The sequence below is a fragment of the Anguilla rostrata genome, chromosome 17 (genome assembly GCF_018555375.3).
Source record: "Anguilla rostrata isolate EN2019 chromosome 17, ASM1855537v3, whole genome shotgun sequence".
Lineage (NCBI taxonomy): Eukaryota > Metazoa > Chordata > Actinopteri > Anguilliformes > Anguillidae > Anguilla > Anguilla rostrata.
The window spans coordinates 18,211,744-18,233,927 of NC_057949.1; the positions used below are offsets into that span (position 1 = coordinate 18,211,744).

The window sequence follows — 22,184 nt, forward strand, 5'->3', positions numbered from 1 at the left end:
GTATTGACTGACAATAAAGTTGTGCAATTAACCTTGTTAGTGGCATATGCATTCAATGCATACTATCACCACTATATTTGCACAGAACCATGGATCTCTGCTATTTCCATTAAAAAAAATATTCCTTCGTTATTACAGACTTGTGCAGTAGTGTTGGAGTAAATCAGTTCTATTACGAGGGCAATATGCTCTAACTGATTTTAACCGACTTACACCCATGAAGTCCAATAATAGTGTCACCTCCAGGCTACAGTATACCTTATTACAGGAGTTCCCAAACAGTGGGTCGTAACCTCATGCGGGGTCGCCTAAAAATTTTCGTCTCTGTAAAATATGTAAACGTAGGCTACAACGTCGGACATCACAACCAATGAGGCACGAGGCCGTGGTATATTGCCAATAGTCACGGCTTAATGGTGTTGTTAGGCATAAGGCATGCGTGTGGGAGTGTAAATTTGTGAACATTCATTTGGAGTGGCATCAGAAAAGTCTGGGAGCCCGTCCTATTATCTACATGCATACAGTAATGAAGTGCAGCAGAGTCATTGTGTTTGAATGGAAACTTTCATTTTATTCAATTTTGGTGTAAATTGCACATCAAGGCACAGGCACCCAGCACTCTAACAACCTGGAGTTAGTATGCTGTCCTTCTCTTTTGTTGTGTGTTTGTGTTCAATTTCTCAGGATTTTTCCATGTCTTTACTGACATCTACAGACTATACATTGTGTCTGATGAGTTTTACATAAAGGTTTGTGTGCGTGTTTGTTGCAGTCTTATGGGGACAGGTGTAGTCTGTGTGAATGCATTTGTATTTAAACTCCTCTGTGTATTAATCACATGTACATCAGGGTAGCTGGGTCTTTCGTGCAGTGTACACTTTTTCATCCTTTTTAAAATTTTTATTCAAACATTATATCGGAGAGTCCAAAAGTGATTGAGTATCTTTTTTAGTACTGATAACAACAAGGATCATCATCATAAAAATAAAAAACAATAACCCAACAGCCATGCTAAAATAAAATAAACAGCCTTTGGGTGTCATCTGTCTCCCCATTTGTTCCTTCTGTACTTCACTCCTTCAGCACCCCCCTCCCCCCTCACATTTTCTCTGACATTCACCAGGGACAATTTCCCATTTTTCCTCCCATTTTACTTCTGTTATTTCTGGCTCCACATTTTCCTGTTATCTCGTCCTACCATATCATACCCCAACTAGCCCCCCCCCACCCACCCACCTCCCCAACCTGTTTATATACGGTATGTACACTCCACACCTGTCCGTCTCAGTATCCCTATAGCTCCCCCGATTCCCTCTCTTCAGAACTAGAGCGTCTGTCCCTCTCGACCGAAATAGATCTCTCTCTCTCTTCACTGGGGTCTCTTCTGGGCATCTCCACCGAAGGGGACCCCTCCCTCTCTATCATCCACCCCTCCCTCTGCCACTCTGCTCTGCCTTCATTCCCTCGCTCCAGTGATGGTGACTGCTGCTCCCTCTCTCTGGGGTGGGGGGACCGATCCCGAGAAGACCTGGGGGACAGAAAGCAGTGCATAAGATACGCGTGCATTCTGCATTTGACCATCCCTTTAATAATATGAATTCCTCAATACTGACATCACTAAAAGGGGGCACAGTATCATCTGATGGCCCTGCATGAGCCCCCATAAGTCTTTGCTTCAAATCCTAATTTGCATCATTTGCATCACTGCATGTGAATCTGAAGGTGTAATTTACATAGGCACTGAATGTAAAGTTCATGAAGAACTAAATATGTTATACTGGTAACAGAGCTGTTTTTATCCTTTGGCTGACATTACACTAGACAATATTTTAAGTGATTTCAGTCTTACAAGTCTGAGTAAAATCACGCCAGTCGTGCCACAGTTGGTGCACACCCGTCGCGACACACGATTAGTGTGCAATGGTTATGAATTCAGTCTGAGCAGTCTTTTTCTTGTCTTGACCGTTCCAACAAAATCAAACGTTTAATATTAACACAAGACTTTAGTCTAGGCTCAAAGGGTTTGTGATGACAACAAGACTTATAATTCTACACTGTGAACAGCCAATAGTGCACTGTCCTTGTCTGACATCAGCACATTAGCAGTGACAAAACTCTAGCAGTAAACATGGTCATGCTGATAATGGGAGGTAAAGTCTGAGCTGAGCTTGAGATTTTGAAGCGGGTTTGACAAGCTCTGGACTCCACTCTCCATCATGCTCCTTGTGGAATGTTTTGTGACACTCTACCTTTTGAATGACCCTGAAGCAATTCAGTGTGCTGTCCCAGAAGTCTTTGCGGCGCCCCTCAACATTAACAAAGCTGCTCAAACTATACCTTTGTGGACTTCAACTTAATAAAATATAAATAATATTATAAGGTGGAATTAAAATAGGATTGTTTTGAAGAATCAAGTAGTACATAATACATAAACGTTTTCATCGGCGCCCACCGTGATAGTAAGCGCATAGGTTCAGTGCCGGTGGGTTCAGTGGTAGCTTGGAGAAGGCATGCCTTAAACTGATGAGTAAGGAAAATAACGACGCGGGGTGACGCCTGTGTCCTCGCCCAGATTTGCGAGAAGAATTTTTGAAAGGGCACAGGTCCGCCTATAGTAGGTGACTCACCTACTTTGTGAGATGCCTCGCAGGTTGCAGATCTGCCCTGTCCTGTTTGGTTCAAAAGTAAGTGAGTTTAATAGGAATAACGGAGCTCTGCACACCACTCCCGAGCGCACGTATTTTTGTTTACTTTTTAAGAAATGTATTTATTGTAAATATTCTTAAAACAATTGCGTCTTGTGACTATTAGTTTAAATATAGGTAGACTTATTTTGTATTAGGTTTCCTTTTCCTGAGTGTTTTGATTTTTTTTTAAATCTAGGGAATGTCTATGTCTGAATGTATTTGAGTTCCTTTTTGACCTTTTAAAAATGTAAAATGTAAAAAAACCAATAAAGATACTTTGTGAGATGCCTCGTGGGATGTAGATCTGCCCTGTCCTAAATGGTACGACAATAAGCCAGATAAAGTCTGTGATACGGAGCTCCTAGAAAGCGCTGGCTAAATCATCGCACAATAGTATCCGTATGCTGCCAAAAAAAATAGGCAAGCATAATAGTTTTTGTTTTGTATGTATCATTCACTAAATACACCTAAATGTAGCGGATCTATACTTTGTAATCGTAGAAACAACACATTCCTAAACTATCCGCCACACATCCGGCTCAGGGGCATTTTGTCTCTTACTTTTAAAAGTAGAAAGTCAGGTGAACACTAAACTACACATTAAAATATAACCCTTAAAACAAATTAGCAACGTCAAATATCAATTCAAAAACAAATATGCAAATCTTTACCCAACTGAACAGGAGTATCTGCTAGTGACTCAAAACTATGAAACACAGAGACCTACATTACAGGCATTTTTAGCAGACGCTCTTATCCATTTACACAACTTTTTACATAGCATTTACATTGCATCCATGCATAAAGCTGGATATATGCTGAAGAAATGCAGGTTAAGTACCTTGCTCAAGGGTACAACAGTACGACCTGGGAATTGAACCTGTGAACTGTAGGTTACAAGACCAGTTCCTTACCCATTACACTACAGTATATACTACAGAGACCTAACAGAGCGCGAGACAGTTTTTGCCTGTTATTTGGACATACCTCTTCTTTTTGCTCCTATGAGAGTGGGAGCGAGAGCGGTGTCTGTCCTTGTGTCTGTGCCTCCTCTCCCTGTCCTTCTCTCTCTCTCCTCCTTCTTCCCGTGAACGAGAGGAGTGATGTCTTCTGGAGTGATGGGAGGAGCTCCCACCATCCCTGAGGGGCAGGGAGGGATTAGACAAGTCCTCCAACAGACACAGCAGAATTTTTGTGACATTTCTCTTTGTCTGGCACGGTTCGTTTCACATACAATTGTCTGTTTTTTGTGTCTTGGATTTTTGCACATAGTTCTGTTCGAGTGATTTTTGAAGGTGATGGTATTGGGCTAAAGGTGATGGTACATCTTTCGTAAATTTTAAAAATACACTTTTTTCTGATGGAAAGTTGCGTAGATTTTGTTTTGAAGTTTCCTTGTTTTGTAATTGGTGGTCTTTCAAATGTTTGTGTTCTTCTTTATAGTTTTGGACTTAAAAAAAAATGTTTCTGTGGAAAACTGTTTTGCAAATAATAAACGATACAATGGGGAGTTAGACTTCCGAAAACGAAACAGACTATCTTTCTTGGACATTAAGTAGAAATGAGCAAAAGGTACATTTTTACAACACAAATATCAGGAAGTATTTCTTAAACAGTCAATGTGTGTGAAAGCTTGCCGGGACATGAAATCGAAACAGACCCTAGTGGCTTTCAGGTCGAGGCTTGAAGCATTGCTTGATATTCTTTAGTTAACTGCCAGGTAAATGGCAATATTAGATGGGCTGAATGGCAGTTCTCATCATTATGTGTTACTTACATTCTTCAAGTTCACCTCAGATTTACCTCAAAATTAAACATGTGGTTTGTTGGTTTCCAATTTGTTTCCTGCGCAAAACAATTCAATAAAGGATTTAAAGACTGAAAGGCAGGGAATACTTTGGACATCTATCTTGAGCAAATGGAGTTCATAATACTTTGAAGAAATGGAAACTGACGTACACATCTTAAAATTCATTACACACCTGTAACGCTCTCCGCTTCTTGATCTCGTCCTGAAAAGAAAGAGGGGAAATAAAATATTTACTAAAATATGAATTAGAAACAAAAATCACTCTATTACTCTTTAAGACAGTCATTAATAGCTAATCAAAATTCCCAGATATTAACAGGCATCTCAAATGTTTTTATGAGATATATATTTATAACTGGCATTGCAGTTGCTCACCTTCGTCTATCCCTTTCTCGCTCTCTCTCCCTCTCACGCTCCTTCTCCCGTTCCCTCTCCCGCTCCCTCTCGCGCTCTCGTTCCCACTCCCTCTCTCGCTCCTCCTCTCTATCCCGTTCCTCCCGTCTTCTGCTCCGCATCAGCTCTTGTTTTTCAGTAACGGTTTTCTTCGGAAACAGAGGAAAAATGAAGCAATTTCAGTCCAGGTTATTTTTGATTACTGTGTTTACTGTGGCCCATCCATATGTAGTTACAGGTCATCTCGTCTCTAGCTTCTCTCTCACCCTCAGTTTCTCCAGCTTTTCACGGATCTCAATGAAGCCCAGGTGCAGTTTCCCACCAAAGTGGTCAGCCAAGCGACGGTCATTGTCATGGAGACCCAGGTACGCAGAGCACACCTCGCAGACTCTGAGCTTCTGCTGCTGAAAACTGGAAGCTGGCATCGAGTTCCTGTACACGTCCTTTTAAGAGCAATACACGATGTGAGACAACATGACACTGAAAATTTTACACACTTTCACAACTGAGACCCAAACTCTCTGGCAACTGAAAACCTCTCTCTAATTGTTGTGCACCCTGAGTAACCACAACTTTCTCTCTGGCATTTGTAGATATTTTGAAATAAAGGCTTAATATGCGGGAGTGAGTCAGCCGAATTACTACGATGACTGATGACTGATAAGCTGTACAGGTCCGGCTCGGCTGCACGGCTCACTCACCTCCGCCTCTCTCTTCATGGCGCGAGTCTTCTCCACTTTCTCCAGCACCTGCTGCGCCTCGTCCACGTTCCCCTCGCCCCCCAGCTGCTCCGCCCGTGCCAGCAGCTTCCCGATCTCCTCGTTCAGCTCATGCACTCGCTCCGCCTGCAGAGGAGAAAAAGGAATCAGGGCCCCATGCTAGCCTGTACCGCTGCCACCAGGTCAAGGAGTTTCAAAATTCCATCCCACATAATTCAGGAAGCAGGAAAAACCGCAACATAGGTTACATGGTTAGTGTTGCGGACTATCAAAAAAACCTTCAATGTCACTGGAAATGAATGATAACCCAAGACCAGCTCTTTCAGCTCCAATCCAAACTGCAACTATTTTGAGTAGAATATGGATTGTGATTAAGAATTACTTCTTAATCCTTGATTTCAAAATAAAGGCATCTCAGCATTTTCAAAGATTCTCAGCATCCATGGAAGCCCTAAGGAATAGCACAGACTTTAAACCTGGGAGGCCAGAGACTGTCCCATCTGTCTGCTCACCCCCCTGACCCACAGTGGGAGCAGAGGGGGCACAGGACACATTCCCAAAATGTGGGGAAAAAATAGAATAGAAGTGAAGGCGGGATAAGAGCCCCTCCACGCGGAAGGACGGGCCGTGACGGAGGACGCAAGCGCGCACCTTGGCAGCAACCTCTGCGCTGATCTCCTCCTGCGTCTCAGCCAGACGCTTCTTCGCAAGTTCTGTCCGCCGGTCGCAGTCCGCAATAAAGGACTGCAGGTGCTCCGTGGCCTGAGCGACAAAGGCAGGGAGAGAAGCTAATAATGCACCGGCGAAGAAAATCAGGCAGAACACACACAGGTTGTAAAAGCACTTGGACGTACACAGTATATCATTAAAACATAGGTGACAAGAAGAGGGGGAAAAATACAAAGTTAAACATGACAAGAAAAAAGAACAAAAAAACATAACTCACATCTAGTTCAAAGAAGTACTCCTGCTTTTTCGAGGCAATCTCAAAGTCTGCCCGGAGAGCCAGGTCGTGAACTTTCACACACTCTCCCAAGTCCATGCGCTGCAATGTGGGCACATTTATCAGTCAGTACAGTAAATAGCAAATTTCGAATCCTTAACGCTGGCTCAGACGTGCAGAATAATTCAGGAAACATTAGTGTGTTACAGTGAAGGTACATGTAGATGATGCAGGTTAGTGGGTTTGAGTAGGGATCCAGCAGGTTGCCGTGCAGCGTACTGACCGTGCCTGACAGTATGTCATGAGGACAGGAGTCCAGCAGGTGACTCTTACACACCCTCTCGTCTGTGAACTTGATCCTCTGCCGCATGCTGTCACCTGGAATGACAGTCCACACAGGTGGAAATGTAGTTGCGTAGACACACGCCATCGCAAATTCGCAACCCACCGCAAGACACCAGATAACCATGCTGATAATTATTACTTTAATTAAACTTAGTAACCGACACCAAATGACGGATGGATGATCTGACACATACTTTGATGAGCACAGCTGCATTGCACAGGAACTTCATCTGACTCACTTTCCAAATAAAAAAGTCAAAAGGCAATCTATATCCTCCTTGTGTACAGTGAAATGTAGATATTTATATATATTGAAATGTAGAAACATATATATATATAGCCCCAGAAAATGTCCCTTTACTCAAATAATCACCGGCAGGGTACAAAAATGGCAGTTACACCATTGAACCACCTGTGTCCCAAGTCCCGCCCTCTTCACTCGTCAGTCATTTTTAAGCTAACTTGTTGAATGGACCAGCAAGGTGGCCGTCACTAAAGTGGCGTCTTGATTGGCCGACAGCCACAATCCAATACTCCGCCTTGCCAGTTTCAATAGGCGTCAGATCGCGAAAAACTGAATTTTGTGGACGCAAAAAAAGCTGCAAATATGAATACATCCTCTTCTGACACTCGAGCGACTGGTAGCAAGAAATTCTGCAATAAAAGTAGTTTGCAGTTTGGCTAGCTAATGCGACTGGTAAGCTGGCAAGCTTGATGAATGATGGCGTGTTCTTGTGTTTAGGTATGCTAGCACTAGCTAGCTAACGTTACACTCAAAAACAGTTCAACATGTTTTCATGTTAGCAATCTAGCTAACGTTAAAGTAGCTGTCTAAGCATCCGTACTCACCATCTCTGCCCGTGCCCATCAGCTGGTCCAGCATTGCCCGCATTTGAGCTTGAGCCGACATCTTCCTCACCGACTTTGCGGTTCCGTGACAGCCGAACCACGCGCCGATTGTTACACGCGCGAAGTAACTAACGTTAGCTCGCGACACTCCACAACTACAGGCCTGTGCCAAGCGGAAGCCAACTTTTTGAATAAAAAAGAAACGAACTTCTTTAGGGTTGTGCGAATTTCTGACACGCACAACTGCGAGATATTCTGCAAAAATATTCCGCCTCCTGTACGCCTCTCCTTCACTCCATATATTCTTAATTTTCACTGTCTGACTTGGCTAGCTGGGTAGCTAGGTATCTCAACTCGGCGTTGAGTTGGCTTAAAACAGGCGCTGTGGAAAGCTAGCTATGCATCAAAAGTTAGGATATATTTATTTCTTCAAGTAAAATATAAGTATTACTTGTGACGACACGGTTATATTTCATTCATCAATCACTTTAGTGCGTACAATATCTATGCTTTATTCTGCTTTATTTCTCTTTTTGGCCCTGTGTCTCGAGGTTCTCCCCTCTCGAGAACGCGCTCTGCTCCCTCTCCCTCACTGGCTCGAGGAAGCATCGTGCACGCTCACTTGGCTAAATGTAGTGTGACGTCATCACACTGTCACTTTAGCCATTGAGCAACGTCTTCAAGCGGAAAAGGAATGCTACGTATACAGTATATATTGCAGTACAGTACAATATATTGAAGATACGAACCACCTAGAATATGAAGCACTATATTAGAAGCATTAGAGGAATTATTTAAAAATGAGCTGAAAGCGCACACACATAACACATAGCTAGTAAAAGACTAAAAAAGATCATATTTTTTTTCTTAATTATTAAATGTCTCATGGTTTATTTATGGTTTTATGCATTATTTTGTTATTCTCTGGAGAGTGACTAGGTCTACATATGTTCTTTGATAGACCTTCATGTTCCTTGTCTCCCACAGGACTTATTTTATGGTGTTGATGATCCTCCACTGACGCTGGAACTCAGTTGTTTTGCAACCTCCTTAGTGCTGTGGACTGAAGCCGATACCAGTATGCATTGGCGAAAAGGCAGAAATACACCTGGACAAGTCACCAATTCACTGCAGGGCACACACACACCATTCACTCACACCCTTGGGGAATTAGCCTAAAATAGGTTACATGCAAATAATAAAACATTATGAAAATAGGTCTCAGTATGACCAAACGAGCACATACAACTGGAAAAAAGAATAAGTTACATTGTTTAACCAGCTTTATAACTTATATCCATCCATCCAGTATGTAATCCACTTATTCCTGGTAGGGGTCGTGGGGGGCAGGTGTCTATCCCAGCATGCACTGGGTTAGAGGCAGGAATACACCCTTGACATGTTGCCAGTTCATCACAAGGCACACACCATTCACACACACCCATGGGCAATTAGCCTAAAAAAAAGGTTACATGCAAATAATAAAATGTTATGGAAATCCATCTCCATATGACTAAATGAGCACATACAACTGGAAAGAAATAATCGTCAAGTCCATCGCCCTCCAGTGTCAGTGGAGGATAGGCAATTCCATCAAGCAGGTCCTGTGGGAGATGAGGAAAATCAAAGTCTACCGAAAGACATCAGTGGACCTGATAATTTAATTTAAAATTAAGTAAACAGGCGCATGATTGTTTGTAATGCAAAATTGTTCACCTTTTAAATGTTCCTGTCATTGTGGTATTGTGTTTCATGCATATGAATTTGGTGTTTTTGATTTTAAAAAATTGGTTTGCGTGTTGTTCTGTGAAAGTTAGCACATTTTTCAGATGTTGAAGCTTCGCATAACTTGTTCTCTTCATGTTTAAAAAAAGAAAATTCTTGACTTTTAAGAATGTGTTTTTATGCTATGAAATTTGTAACCAATGAAGACGCATTGTGAAAATTTGTCTTAATGAACAAACACAGATAACTGAGAAGAAATTATCAGTTACATTGTTTAACCAGCATTATAACTTCGAAATGCGAAACATTTTAAAATAATGAACAAGCATAATTGTTTAAACAGATTAACGTTGTTTCATAATGACATGGGTAACGGAACTGAAGAAAGAAGAACTACGGATCCCAGAATGCGTATGGAGTGGGGGTGCATGAAAAACATTAATACCGTTGCCTTGAATTTGCAACGGGACTCCCCACATAGAAGCTGGAGAACATGGCTGCAGCTTTGTCTCGAGCACTGAAATTGCCTGGTAAGACACGGAATACGCATGCAAATTATTGTTAGTATTTAAAACAGCTAGCCATAAATATATTTACAATGTGGTGGACGTGTAATAACAAACCTACTGTACTTGTGCTGCGTTGTGATGCAGTAGTAGCTAGCTAGCATGCAGCTTGAATGGCCATTCATTTTAGAGATAGGCGAGCATGTCAGGAAACACAGTGTCTATACGCGATGTATTTATTACATCAGGACTTTCTGCTTGTTCGAGAGATTAAATATTTAAATGTATCTCCATCGTTTATGCTGTGCTTCAGATTTCATGTCAGATGGCTAGGTAACGCATAGCTATGCGCACTGCTAGACCACCTGCAAATACCCGTGACGCACAAGCTAACATTCACCCGGACACCATCCGGGATAACATGCTAACATTACCAATTCAAATAATATTCATGTGTTTTCCGACAGTTACTAAATTATAAAATTTATTCGTCCTAAAATGAGTTAGCTTGATAGCTTTGCAGTGATCTGTGCAACAACCTTAGCTCAAGGTATGTTAAAATCCAAATGGCTGTGGCATGCTAGCCGTGTTACTTGTCAGCGAGATAGTCAAATTAATTGTATGTCCAGGAATGCTCTGCTAACTTTCGTCTTCCCTTCTAGGAAAGAAGAGCTCCGAGCTGGGGGAATATGACCCTCTCACTCAGGCAGACAGCGAGGACGAGAGTGAGGAAGATGACCTCGTCCTTAATTACCCTCGCAACGGACTGGGAAGGGGAAGCTGTTTAGGAGCAGGGGCAACAGACCTGCGGACCGGTAGGGCAGGCAGGCTAGTGGAAGATGATGAAGTGGAGGAGGATGAGGAGGAATGGAGGGAGCAGTACCCAAGTAAAAACAGACAGGAGAAAGAGGACCTGAAGACCAGGCAGTACTGGAGTCAGAGGGAGGGCATTAGGGATGTAGGGAGCAACGGTGGAGGGGGTCCTGGGTCTACAGGGAGCTCAGGGCTGGGTCTTGGCTCTGGTTCGGACCTGGATGAGAAGGCTGCCAGGCTGAGAGGGACTATCCGGACCGCCTTTTTCCTGGTGCCACTGTGCTGTGCTGTGCTGCTGGTGCTCCTGTGTGCATTTCTATTGCCGTGCAAGCAGGGGGAACTGGACAATGGGAGTCCACAATGGGAGAGAGAGCTGGGTGAAGTTGGAGGTAAGCCATGGATATGCAGGTTACGTGGGTTGGGCTGGACTGAAGGGTGCAACATTGATCTGAGAAACTCAGTGGAAAAGGGTAGCAGGGCTAAATGTGCCTTTCACTGCATTTTCTGTTGTAAAGAACAGTAACTCTGTACAGATTAGGACCAGGTGCTGATTAGCTGACTAGCTGAACTACCTAGCAGCTTTTTAATTTGTACTCGTCAGTTACAAATACCAACCACCATAGTGATGTGCATTGTAGAATGAATGTCCAGCACCCACTTGTAAATAAGTAAAGTTAACAGTTAAATTAATTATAGTCTCCTTCATGGTGTTGCTTTCTTTCCAGGTGGTTTCTACCCTTCTCTAGCACTCTGGGATGTAGACAGTGATGCCACTGAAGATGTGCTAGTTGGAGTTGCACAGCAGACCAATGAAAGCCAGCCTGCTGGTTCTCAGGTCTACAGCAAAGGTAACTGTAGACACAGCATGTGAAAATTACCAAACACTCTGCCACTCCTGCTCCCCTTTCAGGGTAAATAAATATATGTATACATTTAGATAAAACATTAATATGCATATACCCCTACACAGGATTGATGACAGAGCTGACACACTTTGCTTTTTACCTTAGCAGGTTTAACAATGTGCTTTTCTCAGAGGGGTGTTGGTCATTCCAAAGTGCTGCATGGCGTAGTTATATCTGTTTGTTAAGCCAGACCTTACACAAACATGTGTGTTCCCACACCAAATGTCCTGTTTCTTATACATAATTAAAATGAACAACAGTGCAACAGTGAACAACAGTGCAGCCCCACCTGGGAATCATTGGCAAGCATTGGGCTAGAAGCTTTGCATCTGTATCTGAATCACAACTGCCACCTCAACTGTTATTGTTTACGTTCTCTAGTGTAGCATTAGCATGCTATAATAAGCAGTGTGCAGGGTGCTGTAATTATGACCCTGTCTTTTCTGCAGTCTGATTTTGAAGCATTTGAAATCTACTACATTCCTGTAGCCACCTTAGAATATATGAGTTCATGATAACATGATAAAGCTATGATCACTTCAGTTAAGAGAGATCAATCATATTGACTTTTTGTTATCCAAGAGATGACTGATAACCTATTCCCTCAGTAAGTGGTAATATCTAGTCTACAAACAGTACTGGCACAAAATGTGGAGACACTGCATTTATAAACAGTTTGACGATTAATGCAATATTTTGCAACTATTTCTCTTTTTGGCATTATAAATGTGGTGTGTAATAAATGTAATATCAACACAAAGCAAAAATTAATATATAATGACTATTTGTGGTAAACAAGTAAAAATCATTGCACCTTCCTATATTTATTTGTTCATACCAAAATAATTTTTAATGTTGGAATTTTTAATCAGCTTGAAAATGTATTTATTTGTCCACTATTTTTCTAGATAAAATATTAACATTCATGTAAAGAAAACCACATTTTTTGGCTTGTATACTTAATTTCAAATTACTGATGGTCACATGTCACAATGCTTACCACTTGTGTTCAAGAAGGTAGCAGTTTCAACAGATAAAAATGGTTCCAAGAGAAACGGCTGGAGAAAAGGCAAAGATTAAAGTTTTTAGAGTACTAAACTCCTTTTAAGCACAGTGTTTCCATAATTTGTGCAAGTACTGTATGTGGCTCCAATTCCAGGCGTATAAACAAACGGTGTATATACATACAGATAGAAATGTGTGTATAAATGTAAAAGCGGTATTAGTTGATAAGAGCGATGGCTAAATGCTAATGTAACTTGCCTTCCCTCAGAGTACAGCGTCTTGGCTCTCTCTGCGGCCAGCGGGAAGGAGCTTTGGAAGACGGACGTGAGGGAGTCGGTGAAATCCATCCAGTGCGGCATGCAGCCCCAGGCTCGACCTGCAGGGGGCAGACTCCGAGCCTTCCTGCAGGGCTCGCTGGGCCCAGAGGGGGCATCTGCGGGACGGGCCCAGAGGCCCCTGTGCCTCGTAATCGGATCGTCCCGCATCACGGCAGTCAGCGGAGCCACCGGTTAGAACCGAAGCGTCACTGCGCTACCCCCTGCCCCCTCTGTGGAAATCTCACCTTGTTGGATGCAAAAAAGGGTGTTTTGTGCCTCTGGTCTTTCATAAAACCTCAGCTCCTTCTTTCTCTTAAATCTGCCAGTGTTTTGTATGAAAGAGCATGACTGTGTGAAACAGTGTTCTCACTTCAGCTCTTGCCTTCTGAATGAATCCCTTGGTTTGCTCATCAGAAAGCTGTCCCTGGGAGTTGGATGGTAATAATGATAATTATTATTATTATAATTATTATTATTATTGTATTATGTAATTCATAGTAAATTCCTTTTGAGACACTGATACAGCTAAACTCAAACTCAGCTGAACTCTTGAGAGCAGCAGATGGTTTTCTGTGTCAGCACTCAGAATGCATACCACCCTGCCTGTGATCTACTCTCACCCAACAATTTGCCATCAGAACAGGAGGGATGTCGATCACATTTCATCTTTCTGTTTGTATCTGTGACAGGGTGTATCCTCCATATTGTGTCATTTTTCTAGTGTTCAGAGGAGCACCGGTGTAGCTCTGTGCTGTTGTACTTCAGTCTGACAGTTCAAATATATTTGCAATTTTGAATATTCACCCTCAGGGAAGAAGCTGTGGTCAGCTTCACCAGGCAAGATCGTGTCCCAGGCAGTCTTAATACCGGACCTCAATGGAGACTCGGTCCCTGACTTCCTGATTGCCACTCTACCTGTTGACCAGGTACGCTCCCATCGACAAGTAGTCTCGTCAGATGTACACTGTCAATCATTCCAGTATCGTATAGATGTGGTGTCAAAGCTAATGGTTTCAAGTGGGGGCAGACCTATAATTACTTCACCTTAAATTCATTAAATAATATGTGCACTATTTTGTTATTGCATTCAGATATTCCATAATTATTAATAATCTACAATACAGCAGCATTCTCTGTAATCTGATATACTCTTCACGCGACAACCACTTCAGACAAGTTCAGACTGATTACAGTAAACGTAACTGCAACCACACGATGGGATTCATAGATGGGCTGAGAGTTGGCCAAACGGTCTCCCCTACGATATTTCTTGTAAACCTTGCAATGCTGTGTCATGAATGGAATGCTGGAAGAACATTTACAGATTGGCCAATGCCTAGATGGTTTTCTCTCCCGAGACATTCAGGAGGTCTGACTTCATTATTAGCAGCCGAGTCTTACGCAAAGTCAGTACAGGCGCAGCTGTTTTGAGTCTTATGCAAAGCGAATGTAGGTTTCCCCCTTGAGGCTGTAACCTTGTCTTTCTGCTCAGACCTGCTGTTTGAGCAGAGTATTTGTTTACACAGACAAAGTCCACTCAGGACACACTCACTGTACACACACAGTACATACTGTTAACACCTTTTTGGCTGGACCGCAACAGTGGGACCAGCCCTATAAACGCGAATGTCTGTGACTGAGTGATGAAGTTACACCATTGGTCGGCCGGTCCAGCCGTATACTAGGTTTTGACCTGGTCTTGTTTTTTTTTTTTCTTTCTCCCGCAGGTCTCGTCTTCCTTTGGCCTTTCGCTGCTCCTGCTGTCAGGAGTGTCTGGCAATCAAATCGGACACTCTGTGACCTTTAACCTCACAGCCCGAGGGAAGCCAATTGGGCCTGATTTGCATGTGACCGGCCTGGGGGCGCACTACATTCTGCTTGGACTGGGTGAGGCTACTCTTCATGTTTCCGTATGAATAAACATTGCAAAACGTGCAAATAGACAACGCTGTGCCATTCAAGTTATTCCTGCCAAAAACCCACCAAGCCTGCCTAGGCCATTGGGGTTTGCAGTTATGCTGGATTGTGAAGTCCACTGAAGAGACTTGCACACTGCACCACATGCTTATTTACACAGGCAGCATTTACTCAGTCACAAACCGGAGATCACTACTGCTGCAATGGGTTTTCCACATTGCATCCTACTGAGTGTCAATATTGGACACCATTAAATGTGTACACATTTGTAAATTTCACTCATACTTTTCTCTCATGTAACAATATTAAAAACCTAAAACTAAAACTGGGTTTGACTGAACAGTTCATTTTACATTACATTACAGGCATTTTATTTATTCAATTTTATTTGAAAAAGCATGTGAAATTAATTTCACATGCATATTTTCCCCCCTCAGGCACTGTGGAGGCAGCCTCTCTAAAAGACATATACATTCAGGCAACTGGCAGGGCACCTATTTCGCCCATCCTGAAAATAAAGGACCCCAGTTGGGAAAAACTGAGAACAAACTCCTCTCTCATACACATTTCCAGGTAGAGAGCAGTCCTTTATCAATTTTACCTCAATTTAATGATTTTTTTTAATGGCTAAATGCTTTAATACATTTTTGTAAGTTTACATCTCTTGGATATAAATAACTTATATAACTTCCCTTGAAAACTCAAATATTACAGATCTACATTGGATGTGATTGATGGTGCGTTTATCATTTTGCATCCAATGAGGTTTTCTTTCCTTTTTCCATGGTTTCAGTAACAGTGAACAAGTTGAGTTCATGCTCCCTCTTGTGGCTGGATTGTGCAACAACCACAACAACTTCGACTCTATTTCCAACCTGAACTCCAGCCGCAGTGACTGGGTGCTGGTGTGTGGGTCAAGTAAACTCTCGGTGCTGAGAGAAAGCGACACCCACGCCAAGTGGACTGTGAACTCTGCAGACATACACGGGTGAGACATACAGAGGTCAAGAAGACCGATCGAGAAAAAACATAAAGAAGGGAGAATATCTTCCTGGCACTGAAAGGGGACAGAGCACTATGAATGTGATGAAGTAATCCATACGAGTATAACCAGTATCTTCCCATCTTTGATCTGCTGTTCCTCAGTCGTCCTGCCCCAGGTCAGTTCAATGAAGATGGCATTCCAGACCTCCTTATCCAGCAGTCTGTCTCTCCTGGAGTAAGAAAGGTAATTATGATCATACCCCATAACCCAGCAACTTACAATATATCTTCTGCATGTGACTGCAGTAATGACAGTACTATGTTCTAGCCAGAACATATATTCGTGACACAGTAGTCAGACTGAAAAGCGTGGAACTTCATTCAGCCATGATCCTACCTACTGTTTCATCTTCAGGTCCAGCTGATTGATGGTGCGAGTGGGCGGGGTCTGTGGGAGGCAGAGTTTGTGTGCCCACAGCTGGATTTAGAGGGCTCTTCCATTGCGACTTCCTCTGGGATCTCAGTTTTTCTCTTCTGGGCTGGAGAGCTCCAGACACTAAAGAACATCACCAAGGCTCCTGTGAGTGGAATTCACATTTCCCCTAGTTCATCTGAACTTCACATATGCTAATGTATAAAGTATTTTAAATTTGAAGCTGTAGGCATTTATTGTAACTAAGTAGTCCTATATGGTCTTCAGGTAAAATCACAACACTTCCCTTTACATTATTAGGTTGACCACAAGTGTATTTTGTCTATTGTTGTGTATTTGTCTTTTTTATAGTCATTTGCTTAAATTTTGATCTTGTTTCCATCTGAAGGCTTCTCAAGGTGTGGTTCCAACTGTGGATCCAGCTAACCCGGTCCTCCGAAGGCTGTACTTGTTGCATCCTGCCTATCCCACAGTCCTCATGGAGCTTACGACCACCACAGACACCGTGCTCGCTGCTGCAGGTCTGTGACTGTGTCTGTGTGCATTTCAATGACATTGACAAATTGTCTCTTGTGCATCTCTTCTAGCTTGTATTACTTGTTGTATGGGACCCATGTGTGTAAATATCCTCTGGGGTACAGAGTGTACAAATGAATTTCTCTCTGCCTTACAGTCAGTTACCAGGAACAGCAGAAAGATGCGTCATACATTACCATTTCCGCTCGGCCTGCCAAGCCAGGGGCTCAGGTGGTCAGGACCCTGAGCTTGAGGGCCTCCATTGGAGGAGCGAAAATTGTGAGGCTGGGTGAGGACAGAAGAGCTGGAGCCTTTGAGATCAGCAAGTTCTTCAGAAGTCTCTCCTTCAGACAACATCAGGTAAGAACACATTAAATGTTCCACTGCAGAGCTGGAACAGGGACAGATCATTTATGCTCCTTTTTTAAAAAAACAAAGGTGAAACCAGGCTAGTTTTTGTGTTCTTTAATAGTCCATTTCGATGCAGGCCCCCTTAGAGATGGGCTGTGCGTTATCCGCAAGCGTAACATTTCTGGTGCCACCAAAACCAGAGGAGACAAAATGCACAAACTGTCAGCCTCAAACTGCAGAGGAATTCCAGAACTTCTTCTCCGTTTGGGCGAACTAGCATTCCATGCATGGCCATCAGCTTTACCTGTGTGTACAGGGGCAGTGCAAACGCAGTCACGCTCTGGGTCAGCCAGGTTGGCCCTGGCACACGACAGCCAGGAAAGGGGAGACAGCCAGTAAATTTAGTGCCATAGCTTTTATGTCCCCACTGCCCTGAAGGATGTGAGTAGACAAGAGCAAGAAATGTTAAAAATAATCATTTTGCTGTGTGTTTTGTGTCTAGTGAGCAGAGAATATTATGCCACTCAAGCTGGCTAAAGGAAACCTGAGAAGAAGGGCTCCATGGAAACGCCAGGGAAAAGTAAACCGCATTCTGTCTCATTCAGCAAGGGAGACTCATTCTTACCGTTTACACTTCAGTTCTATGTTAGTTTAAATTTCTATCCATAAATGTGATTTTAATTGAGCTCTAAGTAATATGTTGTGGGAAATCTGGAATATGGGAAGAATATTTATTTTATTTTGAGAAATAACTGTAGGTGTATTCTTATTTATTTACCATATCTAAGCAGATTTACTTTAAGCAAGAAATGCACTACTGCACAAACCCTGAGCAAAGCATTCTGCATTAGCTGCAGTTTGTGAACTTTTTTTTGCATATACCATTAAATCAAATGCACACACACACAAAAGAACAAACTCATAAGCTAACCATCTGCTCCATTTGCAGTAAAATGGTGCCATCCAGTTTTCCCTCTCTGATGTATGGCACTTTTTCAGACTAGAAAAATGCAGTTACTGACCCCCGAGGTCACATTACCCCAGTTCACCTTGCAGCGTAGTACTATAGCCTACAAATAGTTCTGTGGTATGTGCTCCCCTGTGCAGTTCAGTATGGGGGTATAATCTATGGGGTGTGTAAATATTTGTATTGCTGTACAGTACTGGTAAGCAACCCTGTTTCTGGAGATCTACCATCCTATAGGTTTTCTTTTCAACCCTAATTTATACCTCCACGCCTCATTCAACAGCTAAATACCTGCATTGAGCTGCTGATTATTAGATTTGGGCGTGGTAAATTAGGGTTGAAAAGAAAACTCCAGGTACAGGGTTGGTTAACACTGTTGTAGAGTATTCATTGTTCTGTCTGATTTACTGGAAGGATGTTATTCCTTTGGACTTGCAAATAACAATAGTTTCTAAAATATTTAAGAGAATATTGCATTGCCACTTGGTATTGTATGTTTATATGTTCTGTAAATATTAATAAAAGGTACTTGTAAATAACACTGATATTAAAATGCTGGAGTGAACTGAGATGGTGTTACAAAATGACAAAACAATTAAAAATATTTTAAAATGCCAAAGGTGACCTGAATACATATGTGATTATTCAAATTGAAACACTGAAAGTATTACAAAAACTTCCGGAGTTTTTTTTAGTTTTGTTGTTGTTATTGCTAGTTCTGTTTTACTATTTTCATGTTTTGAACTTCAATCCCCCAAATGCCCCCATAACAGTCATTGAAAGTTGGCAGGTTGTCAGAAACTAGATGCATGTAGCTAAAATTCTCTGCGTTGCACAACAAACTCTTGGCCAATCGGAAACAAAATTTAATATCAATATACTCGAGAAAATAAACCATCCCTTTAATAGACGTCACTACATTCACAATGCTGCAACAGCTGATCGATCTATTCTCTTGGATAGGTCACCTCACCCTACTCATTGAACCCACTACTATCATCCCGTCCATAAAACAACTTAACATATGCAAAAAAATGCATTAAATGACATAAAACTGAGTGACGGGGGTATTTAAAGGTTTGATTAAAAAAACTACTGTATGGCGTCAACTATTTCCAAAACGGAAAGCGCCCTCAAGTACAACTGTCAACTGTTTTGTCAACACAGGTCGTTACCAGGGCGTTCCCTCCTGCTACAATCTGTGTTACCAGTGCTGACCATATATTATCTCTGGAGGAGTGGTTTGACGCTCGGTAAGACAGCTAAGAGAAAAGATATCCAACTCCCAGTCAAGAGAAAATGTATTTATTGCAGATCGCCATGGTGAAAGGCGTGCACTGAAACAGGCAAGGCAAGGGCCCGCCCCGAAATAAACGTCAGTCCTCTAACAGACTACATTCAGGAAAAGATGGCGTCGGCTGTGTTTCGTCTTTCCCGGCTCTCGGCTCTGAAAAGCGCCGGAGTTTCAACACTAAATACTGGGACAAAATGCCCCGCTGCGCGTTTAACACTGTACCGAAACACTGTCTCCACGGCATCTGGCGGCATTCCACCACAGCCGGTGAAAGTAAGTGTGCATAGAAAAAGGAGATCGCTTCTTGCCCTTTGGAAGTAACAAACTATGAGAGAGAGAGACTCGACCAAGTAGCTAGGTTTCTCTTAAAAATTGCAGTACATTTAATAGCGTAATAAAATAATTACAGATAACCACAGCGTTACTATTCGGGATCCGTAATACAAATGGAAGCTCGAGGTGTTTAATTGACAGTGACAGCGGCGAATTGGCATACGCTAATACAGTCGGTTGCAATTGATAAGGCAGGAAGTTAGAACTTTACGTTAAATATTAACAATATAATGTTACTGCTATACTGCAACCTACTAGCAGATTTCCCTGATAATAGGCTAGTATCAGTAGACATTGAATGGACGCATTTACGTTATACATGCTACATTTATCACAATGCATTGCTTGTTCCGGGAAAGCAAGAAACTGAGACAAAGCTTGGCCGAAGGCAACCTTATCGTGCCGGGGAGCTAATAGTATCTGATTTGTGTATGTCAGCCAGACAGACCAGTTATAAACCAGTAAAGAACAGAAATCCTGAATAGAGTAACAGTGGTCTTCCTAATTGTCATTCAGACCTCCTTCGGTCTTTTCCGGATGACCGTGGTGACGGTGCCCTTCCTTTACGTGGGGACATTGATTAGCAAAAATTTCGCTGCCTATCTGGAGGAACACGATATCTTCGTTCCCGATGATGACGACGACGACGACTGAACTAGCGGCAGTAAGCAGCGACGTACAACTTGCAACACATGGATATGAACACCGTACCCAGTAACTTAATATACCCACGTACTTTAAACAGTTAATACGCAACTCCGTCATGTAGTTACCTTCGTGCTTCATACATTGATGCCAATCTGTATGATGTATGGTTCAAGTTTAACTGAATTCGTTTACAAATGAAGTGTGGTAAAAGCGACTGGATGCGACGAAATGGTGTAGGAAGATTGATTTGTCGGTGCAAAACATTTTTTGCCTGACATCAAGATGTTTGTCAGTTGGTAATCGACAACTCTACATTGTAGTATTCTGTATACATTACACCTTGGCCTGATGTGCCTATGCATCATAGACTGAACAGTGGCAGTATTAGAGATAGTGAGTGTAAGAAGCTGTAGAAATGGTGATAAATGTTGTGAACTAGTAATGATTTTACTTTTTTCATTATTTGCTCCAGTTACAGTACAGATCACCCATTAGCAGAATTGATTTCTTGTACAAATGACTTAATTATTAAAGGAGACTGGGGAGTAATGACTTACATTTTACACATTTGGATTGTCAAGTGATATCCATCTTTAAAGTATATTACAGAAAGAAAAAAAAATCATTAAATCTGAATCCTACAACACATCTGCAGCTTTCTGACTCAAGGTCATGGATTTTCCCCGGTTCTCCCTGCAGAGTATTTCCACAATGGCCGAGCCCAGAGGGAATCAGGGGAAGAGGAGCAGCTTACGAAGATCTGGCAGCCGTCAGTCACTCCTCCAGAACATGGCTGAATTCCCTTCCTCGATTCCCCTTTACCTCACGGATCCTACACCTTCTATTTGAAAGAGCAATACGGGGTGCTGCTCTGTCATTCATAATTTTCGTGTACAGTTTAAGCAAAAAGTGAACCGTGTGCATGTCAGATTCCTTTGACACCTTGTTTTACCTCCTGGAATGTCTTTTTATAAGAAAAAAAAAGCATAGCAATAAAACACTACTGTATAGTGTTTTCTTTAGACCTATATTAACTGAAATTAAAGTGCAATTTGATTTTGAGATGCGTGAAACCTCTGAGTGTGATGTCATTCAAACAGTGTCTGAAAATAAAGCATTCAAGCCAAGACCACTGGGGTGGATTGTCTCTTAAGTAAGCTCAGTACGACTGCAGTCCAACAAAAAATTTGTGCAGTATGAAAGTAAATAGCTTGTTTTCACTAGCCAACAAATTACTGGACAAGGGAACCAAATCCTGGAGGCAATATCACCTATTTCCCTGGGCTTCAACTACCTGCACATGTCCTTAAATGCTAAATTTTAAGGTGTACTATACAGGATTTTAAACTTGAAAATATCATAAAATAGCCATGCTAAGGCATATCTATGATGCACTTGGCAATCTCAGTCCTTACACTTTTGCCGAATTTGTGAACCTTTACCTGTATTTGTTCTACAATTAGTTTGGGATGTTTCTGGGTGTGGTGCGTGTTTCTGTGTGGGGAGGGGTGGGGTCAGATTTCAACAGGGTTTGTTATGATAGCTAGCTAGCCGCTGTAATGGCCCAAATACAGTGAAGCAAAAAAAGACAAGCCTTTTCTGTTGGAGCTATAAGCAACCTTACCTCTAGCTATGCAGCTATGGTTTCTAGATGTCCAGTTTTTGAACGGAATGTCCGGGTTTCAAAATATTTGTATGTTGGGTCTGTCCCAATGTAGTCTAAT

General features: G+C 42.2%; 3 protein-coding genes and 1 non-coding gene across 8 annotated transcripts; 3 read left to right on the plus strand and 1 right to left on the minus strand.

Moving 5' to 3' along the window:
• Positions 1-545: 545 nt before the first annotated feature.
• Positions 546-8,359, minus strand: LOC135243643 (putative RNA-binding protein Luc7-like 2). Of its 5 annotated transcripts, none has more exons than XM_064315616.1 (12): positions 7,747-8,359; positions 6,890-6,930; positions 6,556-6,654; positions 6,261-6,371; positions 5,592-5,735; positions 5,157-5,333; positions 4,873-5,039; positions 4,670-4,699; positions 4,491-4,532; positions 3,675-3,827; positions 2,628-2,669; positions 546-1,528 (listed from the first exon to the last, which is right to left on the minus strand). In XM_064315616.1, the coding sequence occupies exons 1-12, from the start codon at positions 7,805-7,807 to the stop codon at positions 1,294-1,296; spliced, it is 1,302 nt and encodes a 433-aa protein (XP_064171686.1). In that variant the 5' UTR covers positions 7,808-8,359; the 3' UTR covers positions 546-1,293. The 5 variants fall into 5 exon arrangements, with proteins under 5 accessions (XP_064171686.1, XP_064171683.1, XP_064171685.1 ...); XM_064315613.1 differs by having other exon boundaries at positions 6,836-6,930; XM_064315615.1 differs by lacking the exon at positions 4,491-4,532 and having other exon boundaries at positions 6,836-6,930.
• LOC135244262 (U12 minor spliceosomal RNA) lies at positions 2,511-2,666 on the plus strand. Its single transcript, XR_010326926.1, has one exon. It is a non-coding gene; the product is annotated as a U12 minor spliceosomal RNA (small nuclear RNA).
• A 1,454-nt stretch (positions 8,360-9,813) lies between the features above and the next one.
• Positions 9,814-18,804, plus strand: fam234b (family with sequence similarity 234 member B). Its single transcript, XM_064315610.1, has 13 exons — positions 9,814-10,001; positions 10,640-11,179; positions 11,516-11,638; positions 12,969-13,208; positions 13,828-13,943; positions 14,745-14,904; positions 15,372-15,507; positions 15,728-15,922; positions 16,081-16,162; positions 16,334-16,498; positions 16,740-16,872; positions 17,025-17,227; positions 17,721-18,804. The coding sequence occupies exons 1-13, from the start codon at positions 9,965-9,967 to the stop codon at positions 17,721-17,723; spliced, it is 2,133 nt and encodes a 710-aa protein (XP_064171680.1). The 5' UTR covers positions 9,814-9,964; the 3' UTR covers positions 17,724-18,804.
• Positions 18,805-19,533: 729 nt separating this feature from the next.
• LOC135243645 (essential MCU regulator, mitochondrial-like) lies at positions 19,534-21,589 on the plus strand. Its single transcript, XM_064315619.1, has 3 exons — positions 19,534-19,752; positions 20,329-20,476; positions 21,160-21,589. The coding sequence occupies exons 1-2, from the start codon at positions 19,594-19,596 to the stop codon at positions 20,464-20,466; spliced, it is 297 nt and encodes a 98-aa protein (XP_064171689.1). The 5' UTR covers positions 19,534-19,593; the 3' UTR covers positions 20,467-20,476; positions 21,160-21,589.
• The last annotated feature ends 595 nt before the right edge of the window (positions 21,590-22,184 follow it).